The following is a 19,866-nucleotide window of genomic DNA, read 5'->3' as shown; positions in this document are numbered from 1 at the left end:
CACTGAAAATGCTACTAAACAGCTGCTTGCTGAGGAGCCCTTCTAAAGCCATTGGATGGAAGGTTGTATCAGTGGCAGAGTTTTGCAAGGTGCAGTGCCATGGAAATGTAGTATCTTACAGGCACTTCTACAGATCCCGTATTATTCTTTGGATGGTATTTTTAGCCCAGAATAAGAATAACTAAAAGTGAATTAAACTCTAAAGCTGGCTGGACATAGCCTGCATCTTTGCTTCTAGCATTTAAAATCCTATGTTACTTAGGCATTATTAACATACTCTGATAGGATATTTCTAAGAGGGTGCAAAAGTCAAGAATAAATAAATACTTCATGTCTAGACCATAACACTGCAAAATTTAGAAAGAATTTTGCACATATTTACTGCACTGTGTATATGTAGTAGAGGTTGTTCAGAGGAGGGACCAGGCAGTCCATATTGTTTTTAGAATAATGTATTGATGCTGTTGTCCAGAAGGATTACAGGGGGATGAATACAGTTTATGTCAGCAGTATCATTCACAGTATACATTTGAAAAGTGTTCATTTTGATGAGCATTGCTATTTAATGTATACACTAATTCCTCCTCAAATATGTAAACTCTTGATATCTAATGTTTGTCTTCTGCTTACTTTGCTTTTCCCTTTTGCTATATTGTTTTCATACATTAGGATTTCCATTTTCCTTTGTTCAGCTTTTGGGTTTGTGTGTGTATCTATCTGCCTATCTATCTGGTTTTGTGTGTCCACATGATAAAGAAGAAAAAGAAGGAAGGAAAATAACTAAGAAATTCTTCTTGATTTTAGATCTTGAGTCACACTTACAGAGATGTCAGCAGTTACCTGTTACAGGTAGGAAACATTTTGACCTCAAGGTGAATTTTATTTTTACTAAAGAACAAAAATAATTTTGAGACGTCAGCTCAAAGGTTGAAATAATATATTCTACTTATTATAGGAAGAGCTATTCTAAGAGTATAAGTTTATGAATGTTACTTTGGTTTTATTCCATTTTTAAAGGAATAGAGCATATTTATATAGTGTACTTTCATTTGTTTTTTTTCTACATGTTGACTTTCTGTACACTGAAGTACACCATGCTCCCACAGCCTGTTGTGATTTATCTTAAAGACTACAGTAACATGTATTGATAAAACTGAGGCTGCAACTGGAAAGGAAAGAGAAGTTGGGAACTAAGGGAGAATGCATACCTGCTATGGCCATTTCCCATATTTCAAATATTATGATATTTAATAGGTATGCACAGCCTTTTCTCTGTGTGTTGTTATTTTGCAGTATTAACAGATCATCAGGATTTGAATAACACAGAACTGAAAACCATTCTGAACAGCACGGCTCCTCAACAGTATCGCATTAGAGCAAAGCTGAGAACTTATAAACCCCAGAAGCTCTATCAGTCTATTAAACTTTATTGTTCCAAATGCAACTCTTTGTAAGTGTTTCACACAATAAAAGTGATTACAAATTGTTCTGTATGTTTTGGGATGCCTAGATTTTTCAGTGTATTTTCATCCTTTCTTGTGTAAAATGAGCTGAATGTAAATGCATTTCATTTTGAGCAAAGATTTGACACTCACTGGTAATAGGTAGGAAAACTTTAAATCGTCAGAAGAGTTCCATTTACAGAACCTTTTGCTTTCAAAACAATAATTTTTCTTTATTTTCAAATATAGCAGTATGTTTTTTCCCATACCAAAGTTGTATTTAAGTACCTGTTTCTGTATTGCAGTTTTAAAATAAGATAAGCAAAAAGGTATGATAGTCTCCAAATGAATGAATAAAATATCTTTGACTAAAGTGTATCTTCCAGAGAAGGCATCTTTTCTGGATCCTGAAATATCAGGGAAACACCATTCATGTTGGTATTTTTGTCTTTTTTCTGACCTGAGTCAGTTCGCTGACCATTTTAGCATTGTTATTTCCACTTTAATACAGTTTGTCATTGTGTCAAATAATGCTCAGTCAAATAATCATACACCATTTATGGTGTATATTCATCTAAAAATGAAAGAAAGTTTATTTGAAACGGTCTATTTTTGATTAAACTACTGAGTGACATGAATTACAGTGCTATTTATTCATGATCATCTGAATCCTGTATCACCTTTTTTGCCTGACTTGCCTAGCATCGGTCCCATGCAAACAGCTTTATTGTTACTGGTGTAAACTATTGCTTTCTTAATATGGTGGCACATTAACATTCTCCTGGCCTTTTGAAATTTTTTGCACAATCAAGGTTTATTAGATACAAACATCACTGAGAGAAGAAAATGCCCCTACTATCCTTCTCTTACAGCTTTTGCATGCAAAGTAGCATGCTTGCAGCTTTAAAAATAGTGGTCCTTATCAGATGTTGTTATAACGTTCTCTTGGTTGCTAACGTAAGAGGAAGTGCTTCATCGTCTTCACAACATACAAGTACATGGTCTTTATTACCAAGTGTAAAAAGGAGATAATTACCAACTCTCTCTGCCACTTTTGTCACATAATTGATATATTTGCCAACTCTGTGTAGTAATAAGCAGATACAATTGATAGAATTTTTTGTTCCTTATGAAATTCATCCTTATTCCACAATTTTCCATGACTACTATAGCCTTTTTATATATTTTTGACTTGTTAATATCTTCATTTCTGTTCATTTGAGTCTTCTCCTGTTTCACATATCGCTGCCTTCTCTTTGCCACAAAAACAGGGTAGACTTTTAACCAGATAGATTTGTGAGGCTTTAGTTAGCCTGTTTGCTAGTACTACTGCCACTGTCCTGCTGCAGTGATAGGACTGCTTGCAGTGCTTCCCAGAAATTTAGCTTCTCTTTTCTCAACCATGTGTATCAGGTGGATGGAATCAGTGAAATATAGCGGAGCTGTACTGCAGCCTGGATTGGGTGAGTTAAGAGGCCCACAAAGGAAATATGCTTTAGGGGCGTCCTTCTCTCCTACATGTTCTGCTGTGGCAGAAGAAGTTGTTTCATGTTTTAGCATATGCTGAAGAGCCTGACTGAACAAAGTTCAATGCAAGTTTGATCCTTTAACGCTGTATGCAGTAAGATGCATATAACGCTTGGAGTATAAAATCCTTGTGAGAGATGTATTTTTGTTTTTTAGACTTCAAGTGGAAGCTTTCCTGTAAATAGCAAAATATTGATATATGTGTATGTAGTTTTATTCATGTATCCACATTACAGAAGTTTCAGTCCTCATGCGTAGCTTAGTTCAAACCAATTCATTCTGTTCCTGCCTCTGCGGGAAATCTACAGGCAGGCTGTAGGGGCTGGAAGAGTTTAATAGGTATATCTGGAAAGATGACCTGTTATGTTAGGTCCGTTGTTTTTGCATTTAAAATAGTAATCCAGGAACACAGGTGGAAAGAGTTAGTGTGAACAGTTCATAAAATGAAAGTTCATGCTCAGTAGGACTTCTTGTGTGCCAGTTCTACAGTCAATAGCAGAATAATATCAAAGTTTGGTTTCACAGGCAGGAATTGTTCTATTCACTGGTGGAAGCAGCTGCTCTTGGGTTTGAAAGTGAAATCATCAGAATAATCTGCAGGAGTTGATGGTATTTTTTCCTCAACTCCACTCTGACGCTTGGCGCCTACTTTCTTTCAGTGTTTTATGAAACAGCCCAAGCTTTTGCCTTTTTTTTTCATTATCTTTTTTGTTGCGGTTCATATTCCACCTGAAGCCAGCAGGTCTGTCTTGCTTAGGAGAAAACATTCTACTGTATTTTTAATTTGCACGCCAACCACTGGCTTTTTGCCTGTTGTTGATAGTACTGGTAAAATTTGAATGGCCTGCATTACTTCTCTGTGGATCACAACTGGAAATGCACAAATGGTGCACTCCAGCAGGACTGGAAAGAAACTGTAGCATAGAGTTGCAGGTTTTCCCTTTACAGTACATACGTGAAGCTATTCTGTTCCTGCCCTTTTTTCTCCCCCCCCCCCCCCCCCCCAAATATGCAAAGTAAAATAGGTTAGAACATAAAACTTGAAATTATATGAGCTTATACAGTCTTTTCACTCTGGTGAAGTGGTATGCAGTTGTGTGGCTCTTTTAAGGCCCAACTGAAATAACATAAATCTGATATATTTGTTTTTCCATGGATTTACATATGTGTGGATGGAGCCACTAGGCTGCCTCTGCTCCTAGGTAAGATTAGATTACTTAGCATATTTATTAACATGGAAATGAATAATCTTGTCGTAATTTGCTATACAGCTCCAAATGTTTAAACTGATATAACAACAAAGTTATTTTTCCTGTATATACTTTAACTCTCATGACTATATTTTAATGTTTATTTGGAGTACTGTTGTCCTGGTTGCTAGATTGCCTAAGGAGAAGCTGTTAGAATTTACTTATTCATTTTGGAAATGGTTTTAGGCAAGAAGTTCCAGATGGAGATGACTTTGACTTTATTTTACAAGGCTCTGCTGTTACTGCCCCAAACCCAGAATTACACAATACATCCTGGTATGATTCTGTAATGTGGACTACACAAGACCAGAAACAAAGGAAAATAGCTATCCATTTTGTAAAGCATGATGAAATGCTTCAACAGCCTGAAGATACTTTGCTTATGATAGAAGGTAAGATAAATTGCAAATATACCGCTGCTTATGTCACAGTGTCCACTCTAAGTATCTACAAAGTTAAGATATGTTGAAGTTGTATTCAGTGTAAGTAGTGATGATCATAAAGGCGTGTTCAAAGAAAAGAAAAACTCAGCTGGAACTTTAAGTTACTGTTGGGTAAACAGAAAAATGTCATCTGTGAAGGTCTTGTAAGATGCTTCTGTCTATTTTAAAACCATACCAATAAGTTTATTGTTGATTCTGCTCAAAATAACATCTGAATATGTTTTTTTTCAAGCTGTGCTTACTGATTTTTCAGTTCTGATTTGAAAACTTGCGGAGTCTTCTAAAAAAACCCTATTTTTAGTATTGAAGTGGAAAAGTTTTGGAAGGCTTCTCATAATGCAAGCCTACAATTAACTTTGTCAGCCTCTGGATGTCAGTGTTGTTTCAGATTAATAGAGCTTCTCACAGCATGAGATTTTTTTGGTTTGGTTTGGTTTTTATCAGATTTCCTCAGGGAAGAGAAATAGCCACTGAACTTTAAACAAAGCAATTTAGCAAGAATACTTATAAGGAATGTTTTGCATAGAATAAAAGTAATAAATAATTGCATGTAGTACCATTCTGAGTTTAAAACAAAGTCTTCAGTTGTGCTCCAGTAGTGGTATGAATAAGCAAATGTAAGTCAGGTGGTCCTTTGTGTAAGGGTCAATGACAAAACCCCTTCTGTTTTCTGCTTTGTTTTACATTCAACTAGTTCTGATAGCTGCTTTATTTCTGACATGTTCCAAACTGGATTTTTTTTTTTTTTCAATCTAACCTTATCTTTGTGAAAACAAAAGAAAAAAGAATCTAGTTCTACTCTATTTTCCCAAAATAACTGAACAATATAACTTGATAAATCTTTTTTCAGATATTAAAGTGCCAGCAGCTCAGTATGTGTGTATGTGGATATATGTGCTTCATGTTGGAGCACAAGGAAAAGGCATAATCAGTGTTTTAGCACTTCTTTCTGAGAACATTGATCATGAACCTTGCCAAAGCTACATGCTATTTTAATTTTTATCTTTAAGTTTTTGGATGTGGAGATTTTGAAGTCTCCCTAGAAATCTTCCCAGCACTTTTCCAAATATAGACAACCTTCAAAGGCCAAACACATTATGACATTTATAAGACAGACGTGGTCTAGATTCTACTCATTTGTTAAACACAAGCAATTTGCTCTTCTACAACACAATACTCTATTCTTCCCCATAATCATTATGCTGAAGCAAGGACTTCTTTTTGAGTGTTTGGCATCTATGGGGCTGGAATTGAGGAAGTAGTTGGATAATGGACAGAATTTTATGTGACCCTTGACAGGGAGTGAGAGGATTCCATAACCATTGCTATAGATTAGTTGAACTGAAGAGTGAAATGTTACAGTTAACAAGTAGATTAATGGTCCTTGCATATCCTCGTTATTTGTGCATGAAATCACTCTGATTGTCAACCCCTAGTAATTCTCTGTGTTTTATGCCAGTCTCTTTGAAGGCAGAATACATTTGCTCAATGTAACTTCATATTACAGGAAAGTTGAAATTCTGAAGACCTTTTAGCAATGTCAGTTAAAACTATGCTGAATTTTGTATGTTAATCCCTTGAATGACAGTTGAAATGTATATGAGATGTGTTATCTGTGTGACTGTACTTGGAGGACCTTTGTTTTCTAACTTTTTGGGAAGTAATTTCAAATATCTGTGCCTCTGGTTTCTTTATTTTTTTTTACTAGAAGTTCATTGAGGAGGTTTCATGTTGTGCATTTTTTCATCACCAGTAATAATGCAATTTTATTGATTTTATTTTCTTCTCTAGTTACCTCTGCAATAGAAGTAACAAATATATGCAATAAATATTTTAGAATCCAGTGTTGTAATTACTTGTCATAAAGTCTTTGAAACATCTTAGTTATAGTTGGTGGTAAACAACACAGTTGTAGAATATATTTATTTTAGAGCAGTTTGCTCGCTTTTTTTAATTGTTGTTCACAAGCTGATTAAATCATATAATTTATTGAACTATTTCCAAATAACTGTTCTCTGTGTGTTAAATTAATAAATTTACCACATTTCCACTGAATTGGTGAACTGTCAAAAAGATTCCGTAATCCGTTCTGCAGTCCATAGTACAGAGACTGAAGGCAAGTTATCCTGTGATTTATAATAAATTTGAAAAAACTTTTTCCTGTCACTGGAATTGGAAAATCTCAGGGTTCCAGCTGTAATACATTAAATTTCTGCTGTGTTCCTAGCATGGCCCCAATTTACTAGCATTCAAATTAGCATGAAGTTTGGTGGTTCTGCATTTCCTACCTCATGTCAATTATGATGTGGTTGAATACTTTTTCATAAACTGCTGGTTAAAAGCTGAAAAAACACTTACTTAGGAGCAATTACAAAAAGTCAGTTTGTTCTTTTTTTCCCCCAAGAAAATTGCTAATAAAATCATAGGAGAAATTAAATGAAAGTCATGCTAGCAAAATACAACCTCATTGTTACAGTGATGGCTATGATAGCTATTAAGGTATCTGCTCTGATAAATGCCTATCTTTGATTCTTTATTGAGTCTGTTGTTGAGTAAGATGGACCATTTTTTCAGTTTTCAATAGTGGGTCTCAATTTTTATTGAAGGTCCTGAAATCAACATCTAATCAGCCAAGAAATGCAAGCTGTTCAATTTATTCTTGATTACAGTTTAAAAAGACATGTTTTTCTGTTCTTAATAGGTGGAACACTAAAAGAAGTCTGGAAGCTTACAAAAAGATTTAAATGTGTTATTCCTGTGAGATCCACAGAAGATGATCTTGAATTATTAGATCCTTCAGCTCCTTTTCTTTTACAAGGCAACATAAAATATTATGGGTAGGTTCAAAGTATTTGTTGATATTTTCATAGTTGCAGCAATAGATAGATATCATTTTCTTCAGTAATTCGAACAGCAGTGCTCAAGGGATAACTTACCCAAAGATTCTTTGATGCAAAATACATAACATGATCAGCAGTACTGAGATCAGGATTGAAATGCCATACTACTACCTCGTATCAAAGGACTTAACTGCAGTTGGGCTCTATCTTGCTCTATAAATCTTATGCCCTTAATTACACAGCACCCCAGGTTCAGTCTTGCCTGTGGTGTGTGGGTAGGGCAATATACTACAGAGATGGAAGTGCACATATGAGTCTCTTTAGGCTGCAAAATGCCTAAATCTTCCTCTTTTAGTCCAGATCTTCCATTTTCTGGCCAGAAAAATACCATTTTCAGGTCTTACTCATTAGACTAAAGCCAAAACATATGTTGCTTTAAAAATGTATGCTGGGGTTTTTTTGTACACAGGTAATATTTAAATAGAGACCCAGAAAATAATTTCAGGCTGTCAATCCATGTCTCATTCTCTCTCATTCCTGGTGTTGGGAAAGTTTGGGGTTTGGAAGAAATGAGGGATTTTGGACAGCCTTTCCTCAGCCTTTGCCATTTATTGAGATCTACAACACTGCAAAGTGCCTTTACCTGATTGTCGATGTCAGTCACTGTAGAGATGACTTCATCAGGTTTCTGAATTCCACAGTTTCAAGGCTGTGGAATATGGTACACATATCTAGGTCTGGTATCTGTGCTATGCCATGCAATACCATGTTCCTGCTCAATGAGAGCTAGCAGCAGTATGTTCTCCCAGTACTGCGCAGCAGCAGCATGCAGTTACTGAGCTCAGAAATAACGGTCTACTTCATGCAAGCTGAGTCCTCCCTCTCAGCAGCCCTAATAAGTTCAAGCAGAGCACTGTGTTGCACTACTTCAGTCCTGTAGGCAGTAAAAAAAATTCTGTGCAGAAATATTTCATGTTTCATGTGAACCCTAAAGTTTCCCATAAGGGCCTGATAAAACAAATACAGATAATTTTTTCTCTTTGTCCTATATTGTTTGACCTTTCCAGATATGGCTGTCCACAGCTTTTTTAAATAAAGGCAATATATGGATATTCCTACTGGGACTGGATCTTCACCAGTACAAAGTATTTCCCCTTGTACTTCATAATCCATGTATTTCCCCAGCTATGCGCAACTCGCCTTCAGACATCGTTCTCTGTTTAAATGGCTGTACTGTAAAAGCCAACACTCTATAAGATATTCCATGATTGTTTACAGGATATTTAGGAAGGAACTTCACAAGGATGTTGGCATTTCAGAGCTTTGTTCCACGCACTTTTTTATCAGTAGCATATACTTAGCAAAGTCTAAAAAAAATTCTGTATAGTAGAATGAAAAGCAAAGTTATTTTTGCTGTAGGAATGAGCTTGAATACCCGTATAAATATTTATGTGCGTGTGTGCGTATGCATGTATATTCATATATATATATATATAAAAAAAAACCCACACACACTTGCATATAAAAAACAAAGTTCATAGCTAAGTTACTTTATTGGAGTTTGGGTGGGTTTTTTATAGGAAAAAAGTAACTTCACTCCTTTATATCACTTGAGCAGAACTAGTGCAATTGATTTTTATGACATGTTTTGCATGTAATTCTAAAAGACAATAAATGTCTATTTTAAGTTCTAATTGTAATATACTAGCACAGAAGCTTAATTTGGAAAAAACAGTTGTTCTGTAATTTTATTCCTTGAGGCAAATAAGAACAACTTTGAAAACAGTTTTTCAATATTTTCGTCCACTTGCAGCATTTGCTTACTATGTCACGTGTAAAATTTATAATTACTGGTGTAAATATACCAGTAATGAAAGAGATTGTTTTAATAACTCATAGTTAATATTTTTTAACATAGGTAAAGCCAAATTTCTCCTCTAACCCTGTTGTGTTTTTAGAGTGTGCTACAAGTTCAGATTCATTCCTGCTTTTACAAAGTGAAATGTTGTTTGTATTGCTAAACAACGAAATAGTGACATAGGAATATATGTTTAGCAGTGACATAGGAATATATGTTTAGCAATGTAGTGATCTTAGAATGGTTTGGCTTGGAAGAGACCTTTAAAGATTATCTAGTCCAACACCCCTGCCATGGGCAGGGACATCTTTCACTAGACGAGGTTGCTCAAAGCCCCATCCAACCTGGCCTTGGACACTGCCAGGGATGGGGCATCCACAGCTTCTCTGGGCAACCTGTTCCAGTGTCTCACCACCCTCACAGTAAAGAACTTCTTCCTTCTGTACAACCTAAATCAACCCTCTTTCAGTTTAAAACTATTGTCCGTTGTCCTGTCATTAAGGGCCTTGGTAAAAAGTCTCTCTCCATCTTTCTTATAAGCCCCCTTTATATATTGAAAGGCTGCAATAAGGTCTCCCTGCAGCCTTCCCTTCTCCAGGCTGAACAACCCCAGCTCTCAGCCTTGATGTACAGTTTTCCTTCTTTCTGTTCACTGAGGTGGTCTTTTCCAGACCAAAATGATTTATTTCTTCTTGGGCATAATACAAAAGCAGCATTAAGGGTTTTGATGTGGTCTAAAGCTTGTGTGTCTAGTAAAATAGTTATTTTAAACAGCAATAGAAATATTTTTGCACTCGCACTGATTAAGGAAATCAGAATTTTTTTTTTTTTTTTTTTTTTTTTTTTTTTTCAGAAAGCTTCTAGTATAAATAAATCAGTGTTTGGTTAGTCTCAGTTTCTTGTTCTAAATGCTAGGTGCAAGCAGTGTTCAACTCCAAAGCCTATCAAGAGTCTAAGTTCCATTGCAGCAGAGCAACGACCATCATGGGAACCAACTGAAATAGCACAAGGTCAGCTGACATGATATTGCCCTGAAATACTTTTGTGCCTTAATTCTGAAGTGTTTATATGAAATAGTTTGGTTTCTGGGTTGCAGTTTTGTACAGAAAGCATGTAATTTATTATTATGCTTGAGTATAAAGCTGTAAAATTTATTCACCTTTTACCAGTTGAAATAGCATATTTACTTTTGAAATCATTACAGTATGAATTAAAGGATTTTATATGTTGAATAGTTTCTTCTACCATAGGTGTCACTAGTAACATCTATCGTAGTACAGATGTGATGAATTTTTGGTTGCAGATGTCATTTTTAAACTATGTACATGCTTGCAGTCCTAGAATTTAGTCTTGCTTTCCCTTTTGAAGATGAAGTTTTTCTGACCTGAACTAAAGAGAGTCCTATTTAATTACTAGTACAAGTTAGACTTTTATCTCCTGCAAGCCTTGTCAATGCTAAGCATATTCCAGAGAGTCTGCAAGAAATAATATTCAAATGAAAGGAATTATACCGTAACATATATGTGTGTTCTATGCTTTGTGTGTTCCTTGCTTTACTTTATGTAGTCAACGTGTTCAAATGCTGGAGGTAAAATGGAGCTTAAAACTTCACAACATATGAAGGAGAAAGAATATTTTCAAGTTTATCAATTCGTGTTCTAACATTAAGTTGGAATATCTAGCAGTATCTAAGCTTGGTAAAGACTTTATAAAAGAAAAAAACTATTCAAGCGATACAGTAGTTCTCCTAAATAAACTGTCATAATTATATTCTATTAAATAAATGTAAAGTAATATATAACTGGCAGTGTTACAACACCTGTGATTGACATTTAATTCTCAAAATGAAAACAATATTCATTAAATGCTTTCTGGCATTTAAACTATTTTATGTATATTATTCTTTTACCATCTGTATTTTCAGACTAAATGGTAACCTGCAAGTATATCAGATCAGTTGAACATAAAATGACTAGCCAATTTAAGTAATATACCCGAAAGAGACTGATGCAGAGTTGCATTAACTTTGTATGTTTAAGATATTTTATGTTTGCAGCATAACAGTTACTGCTGCCAGTGAGAGAATTACTATAGTCATTTACTTAAGCTGGAATATTTTCAGAACTGCCAGCAAAGTTTTTCTGAGTAAGACTTTGTCTGGTAGCTTTTATTACATCATATGAAACAAATTGTTTTCCTCAGAATATATGTTTTCAGGTGGAATGCTATCTTATTATCACTGAATTAAGAGCAAGTCTCCTTTAATCTTCCATGGATAAAAGAAAAGGAGTAGGAGGATCCTACCAGTGTAGGATCTAAGATCTAAGCAAGTATTAGCATTTCTTTTACTAGGATGAGAATAAATACTTAAAAATCCTTCTGCATTTTTATAGACTCGTCTATTAAAGTGTTTCTAGGCAGATTGCAATGTGCTGTCAAAATAGAACCACATTTTGTGATTCAGAAGCTCTATATTTTGGCCTGTCAATTTATACTGTTAATGACAGTATTCAAAGTCAGTTACTATTAAAGGAGGGATATTGTGAGCTTGAGTTGTTATGGTTTGTCTTGCATATTCACTCTAAGAAACAGATCAATTTTTTCTTTCTCCAGTTTTAGGTATTGTGCCGCTCCAGTATGTTTTTATTATGAAGTTTACACTGGTTGATGCAACAGGAGCACTAAATGTATACCTTTTTGATTATGTAAGTAAATCCAGGTGAAGGTAGACTCTACAGATTATATGGGTTTGGGTTTTATTTGTTTTTAAAATAGCAAATGTATGTATAGAAATACTCATTCTATCTTACCTGCAGTGTTTTGCAGGGACAGTTACAAGTGCTGTAATGTTATTAATACTGTCCATCAATGAAGATGCACAGAATGTAATTTTTAGTAATTTTTCAATCAAATATCAGAGTACAGAATATCAAAGCGTAAAGACAAAACTGAAGCTTATAGATAGATATTTGGTATTTCCATAGATTTCTATACATTTCCATGGCTGAATTTCTCTTTTATTGGCAATGTTAAATTGTGCAGCCTGAATGCTGTGAATGATGGGAGCGTTTCAGGATTTATGCAGGTAACTTCTGGATTAGTTCAAAATCTTATTACCTCTTTTTTTTAACTCTCAGTAGAATCTATCCATTCACTAATTCTTGATTTTTGTTTCATATGACAATGAGGTAGAAGATGCCTTCCTTCCCCTGAACCTAGGCAGGACTCAACTATAGCTATGCAGATATTCATCTTTGATTTCAGAAGCGGTTTATTCAACTACTTTGCTAACCTTAGAATTAACCTATCTTCAGTTTTCTCTGAAGCAACTTAAGACCATTCCTGCTACCTGAGACACTGAAGAATGGATGGTTTTCCTGTCACTACATACTGTATAATGATTTTACCTTCTGAAGGCTAAAAAAACCCCGTTCATTCTATCTTCTTCCATATGAGTTTTTTTCATATCAGTTTTTTCTTACGTGTCAGAGTTCTTTGAAAACTCTGACCATCCTCACTGTTGTTCTTCTGGATTATTCCCAGGTGGCCCACATCTTCCTTAAAGTGCTAAAACAGTACCCTAGCATGAGGCATTGCCAGATAATGCTTCTATATGTATAAACCAGTATGGGGATCACTTAATTTCTTGCTTACTGATTCATGGTATAATCCCTTCATCTCTGAGTAGAACCTCAGCTTTAAGAAATTATTCCTCATTCTTTGAGCTGTTGATTTGGTTTGCTTAAAAGCAGTATTTTATACATGTATCTGGTGGAAAGTGGGGGGGGGTTGGTTGTTCGTTGGATTTTTTTTTTTTTTTTTTTTTTGTCCTACTGGCCTTCAAGTTTGTCAAAAATTAATTCTAATTCTTTACTCCTGTATACTTGCAGTTCCCCCAGCTTGGTTTTGTCTGTAAACATAGTGGGCCTATTTGCTATTCCATAAAGCATGTCACTACTGAAAATTCTCAAAATCACCAGACTTTGGACAATCGCCTGCAGAATCCACTTTGGACATCTCCTATTTTGACAGTAAACTACCAATTAGTCTTCAGGAATTTTTTTTATTTCTTTCCTTTTTACTCTAATTCATAAGCTTTATTATTAGATTAGCAGTTTAATGCACAAAGATGCTTTGAGTAAGAATTTTTTGTGATGCAGAAGGTGGAGGATTTCTGGCTGACAAGAGCTGGCCATTGCTTCCTACATCTCCAGTTTAGGGCTGAATATGAATTGTATAAGTCTAGTATCCTTCTTATTGAATTTACTCCTTTACATGTATTTTTGCGTGCAGTAGAAATATCTGTTACTATGTACTTCGTGGGTTTTTTCCTTTTGTTTTACCTTTGGGGGTTTTGGGGGGTTTTGTTTTGGTTTTTACACACACATACACACACCCATTTTAGTTACTATCCTAAATTTTGAGATGGTATGTCAATCGTTTTGAAAAGAGAAAATAATAAAAAAGTGAGAAGAACTTGGTAAAGAATAGAATTATTATCTAAAATACATTAGTATTACATTGTACCTTTTTTCCTTCTATAAGTGCATTTGTGTGTTTTCTTATTCCAGCAGTTCATGGCTGGGAATATCAGGACCTCACAATACACATTCGGAGTAATCTATTTACCCCAGTGGAAAATAGTCAGTGTAGTGGCACTTCAGAGTTATAACTTTGTCCAAAATGGGACAGAGAAACAATTCACTGGGAATTTTTTTTCCCCCACAGCAACTGTATTTAATGTGTATATATTTTCCACCATTGTACTTAATGACTTTGAGTGGGACTTTGAAGGGAGTACTCTTCCTTGTTTAATTTTAAGACTGTAAGTAAAAACAATATTGGAAAAAACATAAGTATGTTTTCTTAAAATACATGGTGTATTAGCAGCAAAGGAGGTCAAAGGCTGCAATCCCCATTTCAGCTAGTCATCTTTTCCTTCTACTGTCCTTTTTTCTTTTTTATATCAAGAAACTAAACTTCAAAAAGAAGGTGGGGGGAAAGATTTTAAACCATCTCTTGATGCAGAATTCCAAAAATCTCTACTTCATGGTAGCTCAGATTCTTATCAGATACTGCTCAGTACTACAGTTTAGATGCAGAAAAAAACCCCACAATATCTTCTGAAGTGCCAGCTGCTAGCATTCCTGCTGGTGGTACTTCAAAGACAAGCCAATACCTTCCAAGCCTTAACTTGGGTCCTTCAGCACCACCTGAGAAAGAACTGGGCTACTTTGAAGTGCAGCTTTACACTAGCTTCCAGTCACACTTCTGTAGGAACACTCTCAGTTCTTTTCTTTCCTCTCCTCTTTATAGGAAAAGTCATTGAAAGAAAAAATTGAAAAGTTCTATAGTCAGAAGAAGAATTGGAAGAGTGAGAGGAAAAAGTAGTTATCTCTGTCAATTTTGCTGCTGGATTATCTGCTAACTTCTGATCACTTCCATTAAATGTAGCAGACAAAAATTATACAAAGGCAGATTATTCTGTATTTTTATCTTTTAACAAAAAGGAGAAATTGCTATCAGAAGCTTTAGCTCACTTTGACAAGGTGTAAGATGATGAGCCGTTAGAGGTACAAAATCAGGTAACAAACTTGGAAAGAATAAAATGGGAGTTATGTCAGTCATGCTTACTGTATATGGTTTAAAAATACACAGAAAAGGTTTACTTAATGTTTCAGTGTTCCATTCTTTATTTTGCTCCTTCATTCAGAAATGTATCCCACAGTATAAGCCTTTCTCCATAGTTTCTAAAACTATCAAAAAATGAAACTCAAACTAAGGGAGTTCCAATTCTATGAAGCCAGGTTGCAGTGCCCCCTTGTTTTCAAGTGACTTTGTTCCTCTCAAAATGTTCTGCTCACTGCAGCAAGGGACTGTTGAGGAGGACTGACCATCCTTTCTGGCCATAACATTGTCTGGTTATGGAGGTTTATGAGGAATATCTGCCAGTTATGTATACAGACCTACATGTGTGCTTTCTGGGTGGCTGTAGTCCCTGAATACTTAGGGGTACTGAACTACAGACTATTAATTTTTTCAGACAGCTTTGGTTTTCTTCTGTATCTGAACAGTTTTAGAAATAGTATTGTTCTTCTGTTGCGTTGCCTATCTGGATAATTTTAAGTTCCTTAAATGGTAAAAGAACATGCAGTCAGGGTTCTGGCTAATGATTTCTTACCCCTCTTCCAATGCCTCATACCTTCCTGTTCTCTTCCAGGAAAATTTTTTCCAAATTCCTGCCTCTGAAATCTTAACTAATAATTTTCTTCAGCAAAAGATGCAGATGACCATGAATACGCTCTGTCCTCCAGGAAGAAAATTAGGTCAGATTGCCATTATTTTAAAAGGGGGGAAGGGGAAAGGAAGGGGTCTTTCAATCTGCCATTGCACATGCAAAGTCTTAGAATTCAACTTATGTGTGGGCAAAACTCAGAACAGAGAAATGCAGGAGTCTGTAAGGAGAGTTCCAATTAATTTGTTTTGATACATTTCTGTAATAGTAGAACTCCCTTTTGAGAAAGAAAAGTAATAGTTCAGTAAATTCTCATGTAGCATGCAGTGATGTGTGAATACAGTCATTATTATGCAAGCACTAACATGTCATTTGTATTCATATGGAAGTTAACCAGAACACCTTCATACTGAATGTCACAGTACGTTAGGGAAAACTGAAAGGGAGTTCAGCTTCTGGCACATGCTTTGGGTGAGATTCTACTTTTGAATGCACATGCTGATTTAGAGCATCCCTTGCTACAGGAAACGTCCATGAAAATTGAGCAAAACCTTAATCCAAATCCAGTCACAGAGGTTTTTGTGCAGTAGTTCTGTTGTGGCAGGAAGTAGCTCTGCCTAAACTACACACGTCCAAGGTAGCTATATGTCTCTGCCGCAGCTCTGACCTCTGCAGTGTACTCCCTCTAAGTACATGGCTGTCAGTGACCACCACAACCACGCTTGGAGTCTTGACCATGCTTACAAAAAGTGGCCCTATTGTAAAGGTTGTTCCCTTTGAGACCCATGAAATTGTCTCATTGAGACCCATGGAGATAAGTTTTTATTATTGGAAAGTCTTTATATGTGCTATACTGTGGTACAACTACTGGTACCAAGTGTTTTGGGAGGGGCGCTGGAGTGAGGAGGGCGAGGCTTGAAAGATTGTCACTGAACACCATTTCAGATGCTGCGGGAAATTTTAAGATACAAATTGGAATTTTAAAATTAGTAATTTAGTTTTCTTCCCATTAACTGTTGTATACGTTTAGATATCCTAGTTAAGATCCTGCTCAAGTTATGTTTCTCTCCTATAAAAGTTAGAAATTAGTATTAAACAGTAATTTGGGTTTTGTTTGTAGATGACTTGCCATGGCTGGAATGCTTCATCAAGTCCTATAATGTCAGAGATGCAATGAAACATCAAGTTTATTACCAAATTTTTGACACTACAGTTGCTGAAGATGTTGTATAGTGATGTGTTGCTAATAGGAAGTAATCCAGTAAGTATACGATTTGGGGGAATCAGAGACTGTATAAAAAGAATCTTTGTTCCTTTCTTAGGAATTCAACCTGTATGTATGAAGTTTTAGTTTGTATATTAATGTGAATGGCAATTATGCTTTGATGTATTTACTACTTTCCTGGTGTACAGCCTTATGATCTGAGTGCAAATGGAGGTGCTAAGCTTTTCACTGGAGCCTGCTTGGCTCAGGCTGATGGAAGCAATCTGGTATCCATCTGTCCTTCAGAAAGGCAGTGATGAGGTTACTCTAAACTGGTGAGTTTTACTCAGAAAATATAGTCAGAATGATGCTGCTTTGTTCATTTCTGTGTTAAATGATCTCAGCAGAGATACGGAAAAGGAGCTCTTCAGTAAACTTTCTCTCAGACTACTTTGTGCAAGCATATGTTGCTGTTCTCGGCCAGTTTAACAGGGTTGTTGTCCGTTTTTAGAGGCTTCTTTGATTTTGCACTGATAGGTACATTTAGACAGAACTCTTCCTGTTAATCATACCAAGGTAACTGCTATGTGTACCAGTTACTATAGATTTTGATGGACTTATGAATGCGACCATGTAATGTTTATCACTGAAGTTAAAGTCAAACCATGAAAGTAAGGTAGTGTAAAATTGTAAAATGAGTATTGACATTCGCTAGGTCATAATGATTTTTAAGGTGGCCCTGTTGGGTACCAAAGTTGTTAGCACGCTTATTAGCTGGGTCTGTGTTTTCAAAGGCTCTCATGTATCTGGCTAAATTTACTGTCAGATTACACTGCCCAGATCTGCAGTTTCTGTCTTACATAGATTGTATGACTAAATTTAAAGATACAGAACTAATCTAGTGATATCATGACTTGAAAATACTGCTGGAGTAGAAAAATTACTCAATGGTTTTACTTTGCATTCAGAAGTCTGTAGGACAAATTCAGGACATTTCTCTGAGGATAATTAATGTAGAAATCCCCAACAAATCAAATGCTTTCCATCAGAGCAAAATTACTTAATATTTACAACAGCTGTTTTTTTAAGGGAGTTCAGAAGCAAGATGGAATACTTGTAAGTAGATTATTATTTTGATAGTAGATGACATTTTATTTATTCATTTTTCAGGGCTGTTAAGTAGATTATGCAATTTGTCATTTAAAATTTCATCTAAATATCTTCTGATAATTTTCTGGTACTCTAAAAAAATTATACTGGGTTTATCTGTCATAAACCAGGAGATTGTTCTTTATTGACTGGTGTATAGGGAGAACCAATATTAAAAGTGCTTAGTGGATATTTCCTTTAAATAGTATGAAAAAAATCAACTTTGGAATTGAACAAGCAGCTTACTAAAGAGCAGTACTGACTTATGAAAGCTTGCCTGAATCTGTGAATAAATGCATAAACAAAAAAAAGTTGTACAAAGTTGTTAAATTAATATTACAGAACTTTAGACACTGGCCATATCCAGAGGATTTCAGAATCTAGGGGTTAAATTGAAGGCAATCTTTTTTGCTTTTCTTGTAAATAGTGTATGAAAACATTGGAATAGAATGTTTTTATTTTTAGATTTTTGTTAACTCAGATATTGATATTGCACATTTTTTCTAAATTAAGTCTTTGTAAAGTAATAAATAAGAATTTGTTTTGAACTTTGGTGTAAAATAAATCAATTTCACTACATCTCTTGTCTGAGATCCCTGCCAGAAAACTCTGCATATGCATCACTTGATTTTTTTACTATTGAATATTGTATTAAAATGTTTAATAAAGATTTTTCCAAATACAGAGTTTTTCTTGTACTTGACTTTTAGTTCCTAGTTCATAAGACTCTGAAAAATTTGTCATCAGTAGCCTTTATCCAACAAAATGTTCCAAATGAATGTTTGTATAGTTTGTTGGATTGAAAAGTACATGTTTAATTCTCTTTCTAAATACAATTCATGGAAATAATTTTAATTAGTAATTAAAAATTATGTGTTTGGCAATACTAAAGATCACTGTACAGAAAGGAATTAGTGCACAGACAGTTGAAAATGTCTGTATCTCATTGGTAGCCTTTATGGAGCAATGGAAGTCACTGAGATGGGACTCAGACCTTTAGTTACTTGTCCTGGTCAATGCTGAGGCCTGTGAATAGCTGACTGATGGATGGAAATCTTGAGATTGCTGTGTCCTGAACTTACAGCACCAAGAGGCTCCAGTGTCTGAAAGCTGAGCATCTCGGGCATCAATGGCATTTAGCCATTACTGGCAGCCTCCATAATAGAAAGAAAAGTCACATTTCCATTGGTCAGTTTCTTGACCAGGTATGTGATTTAAATTTCTAAAATATTAATAAAAGGTTAAATGTCTATTTTAATAGTTTAAAAAAATTACTGACATAGATCATAAGTACTTGGTACACTCAGATCCAATGAAAACTCCAGGCATGTCATCCTGGTGTCTCATCTTCTTCCTCTATCCACATACATCTGAGCATACAGGTAACTGCATCAAAACATCAGCTTTTTACTAGAAATGTGGGCTAAATGGCAAATATGTATGGAATGTGAAGTATATATAGCACACAGCAACATCACCATGGGCAAGGGCAAAGAATATCTGATGGTAAAGGAGGAGCTGTGAGGGGAAATAATAAAACTATAAAAGAACAATAAAGGAACATGAACCCACCCACCCCCAGTTACACAAGTAAGTCCATAAAAGTGGTAAAATTGTAATTTAAAAAAAGAGAGTTTTCAGGAAAAACAAAACAAAACAGAAAACAATGTGGAATAGTGGTTTCGGGGGTGCCTGTATGATTGGGCTCCTTGAAGTCCTTGTTTTAAGGGGGTTTAAAAATTTAAGATTGGAAGTCTCTCCCAAGTCAGTTGAATTTAAGCTCTTGGATGCCTCGCACTCTCTTGAAACTTCAACTGGAAAGACAGAATGTAAATAAATAACATATATTGTAGAAACAAGGAAGCATTCCTGACAGGTGACCTGCTGTTCAGTTGTGACTGAACTTTTGCAATCAGCT

At 35.3% G+C, this 19,866-nt stretch overlaps 1 protein-coding gene across 4 annotated transcripts in view; it reads left to right on the top strand.

Annotated features, from left to right (window-relative positions):
• The window catches only part of POT1 (protection of telomeres 1), an 83,118-nt gene extending 64,486 nt beyond the window's left edge, over window positions 1–18,632 (top strand). For all 4 annotated transcript variants that reach the window (XM_052789276.1, XM_052789278.1, XM_052789277.1 and 1 more), the window contains 8 exons: window positions 805–849; window positions 1,294–1,450; window positions 4,406–4,611; window positions 7,364–7,499; window positions 10,276–10,370; window positions 11,974–12,065; window positions 15,581–15,686; window positions 16,716–18,632. In XM_052789276.1, the coding sequence (XP_052645236.1) occupies window positions 805–849; window positions 1,294–1,450; window positions 4,406–4,611; window positions 7,364–7,499; window positions 10,276–10,370; window positions 11,974–12,065; window positions 15,581–15,686; window positions 16,716–16,828 (950 nt within the window). In that variant the 3' untranslated portion in view covers window positions 16,829–18,632. The remainder of the gene's footprint in view (window positions 1–804; window positions 850–1,293; window positions 1,451–4,405; window positions 4,612–7,363; window positions 7,500–10,275; window positions 10,371–11,973; window positions 12,066–15,580; window positions 15,687–16,715) is intronic.
• The last annotated feature ends 1,234 nt before the right edge of the window (window positions 18,633–19,866 follow it).

The sequence above is a fragment of the Harpia harpyja genome, chromosome 6 (genome assembly GCF_026419915.1).
Source record: "Harpia harpyja isolate bHarHar1 chromosome 6, bHarHar1 primary haplotype, whole genome shotgun sequence".
Classification (NCBI taxonomy): domain Eukaryota; kingdom Metazoa; phylum Chordata; class Aves; order Accipitriformes; family Accipitridae; genus Harpia; species Harpia harpyja.
The sequence above is the reverse complement of the archived record's forward strand: the minus strand, read 5'-3'. Positions and strand labels throughout refer to the sequence as shown.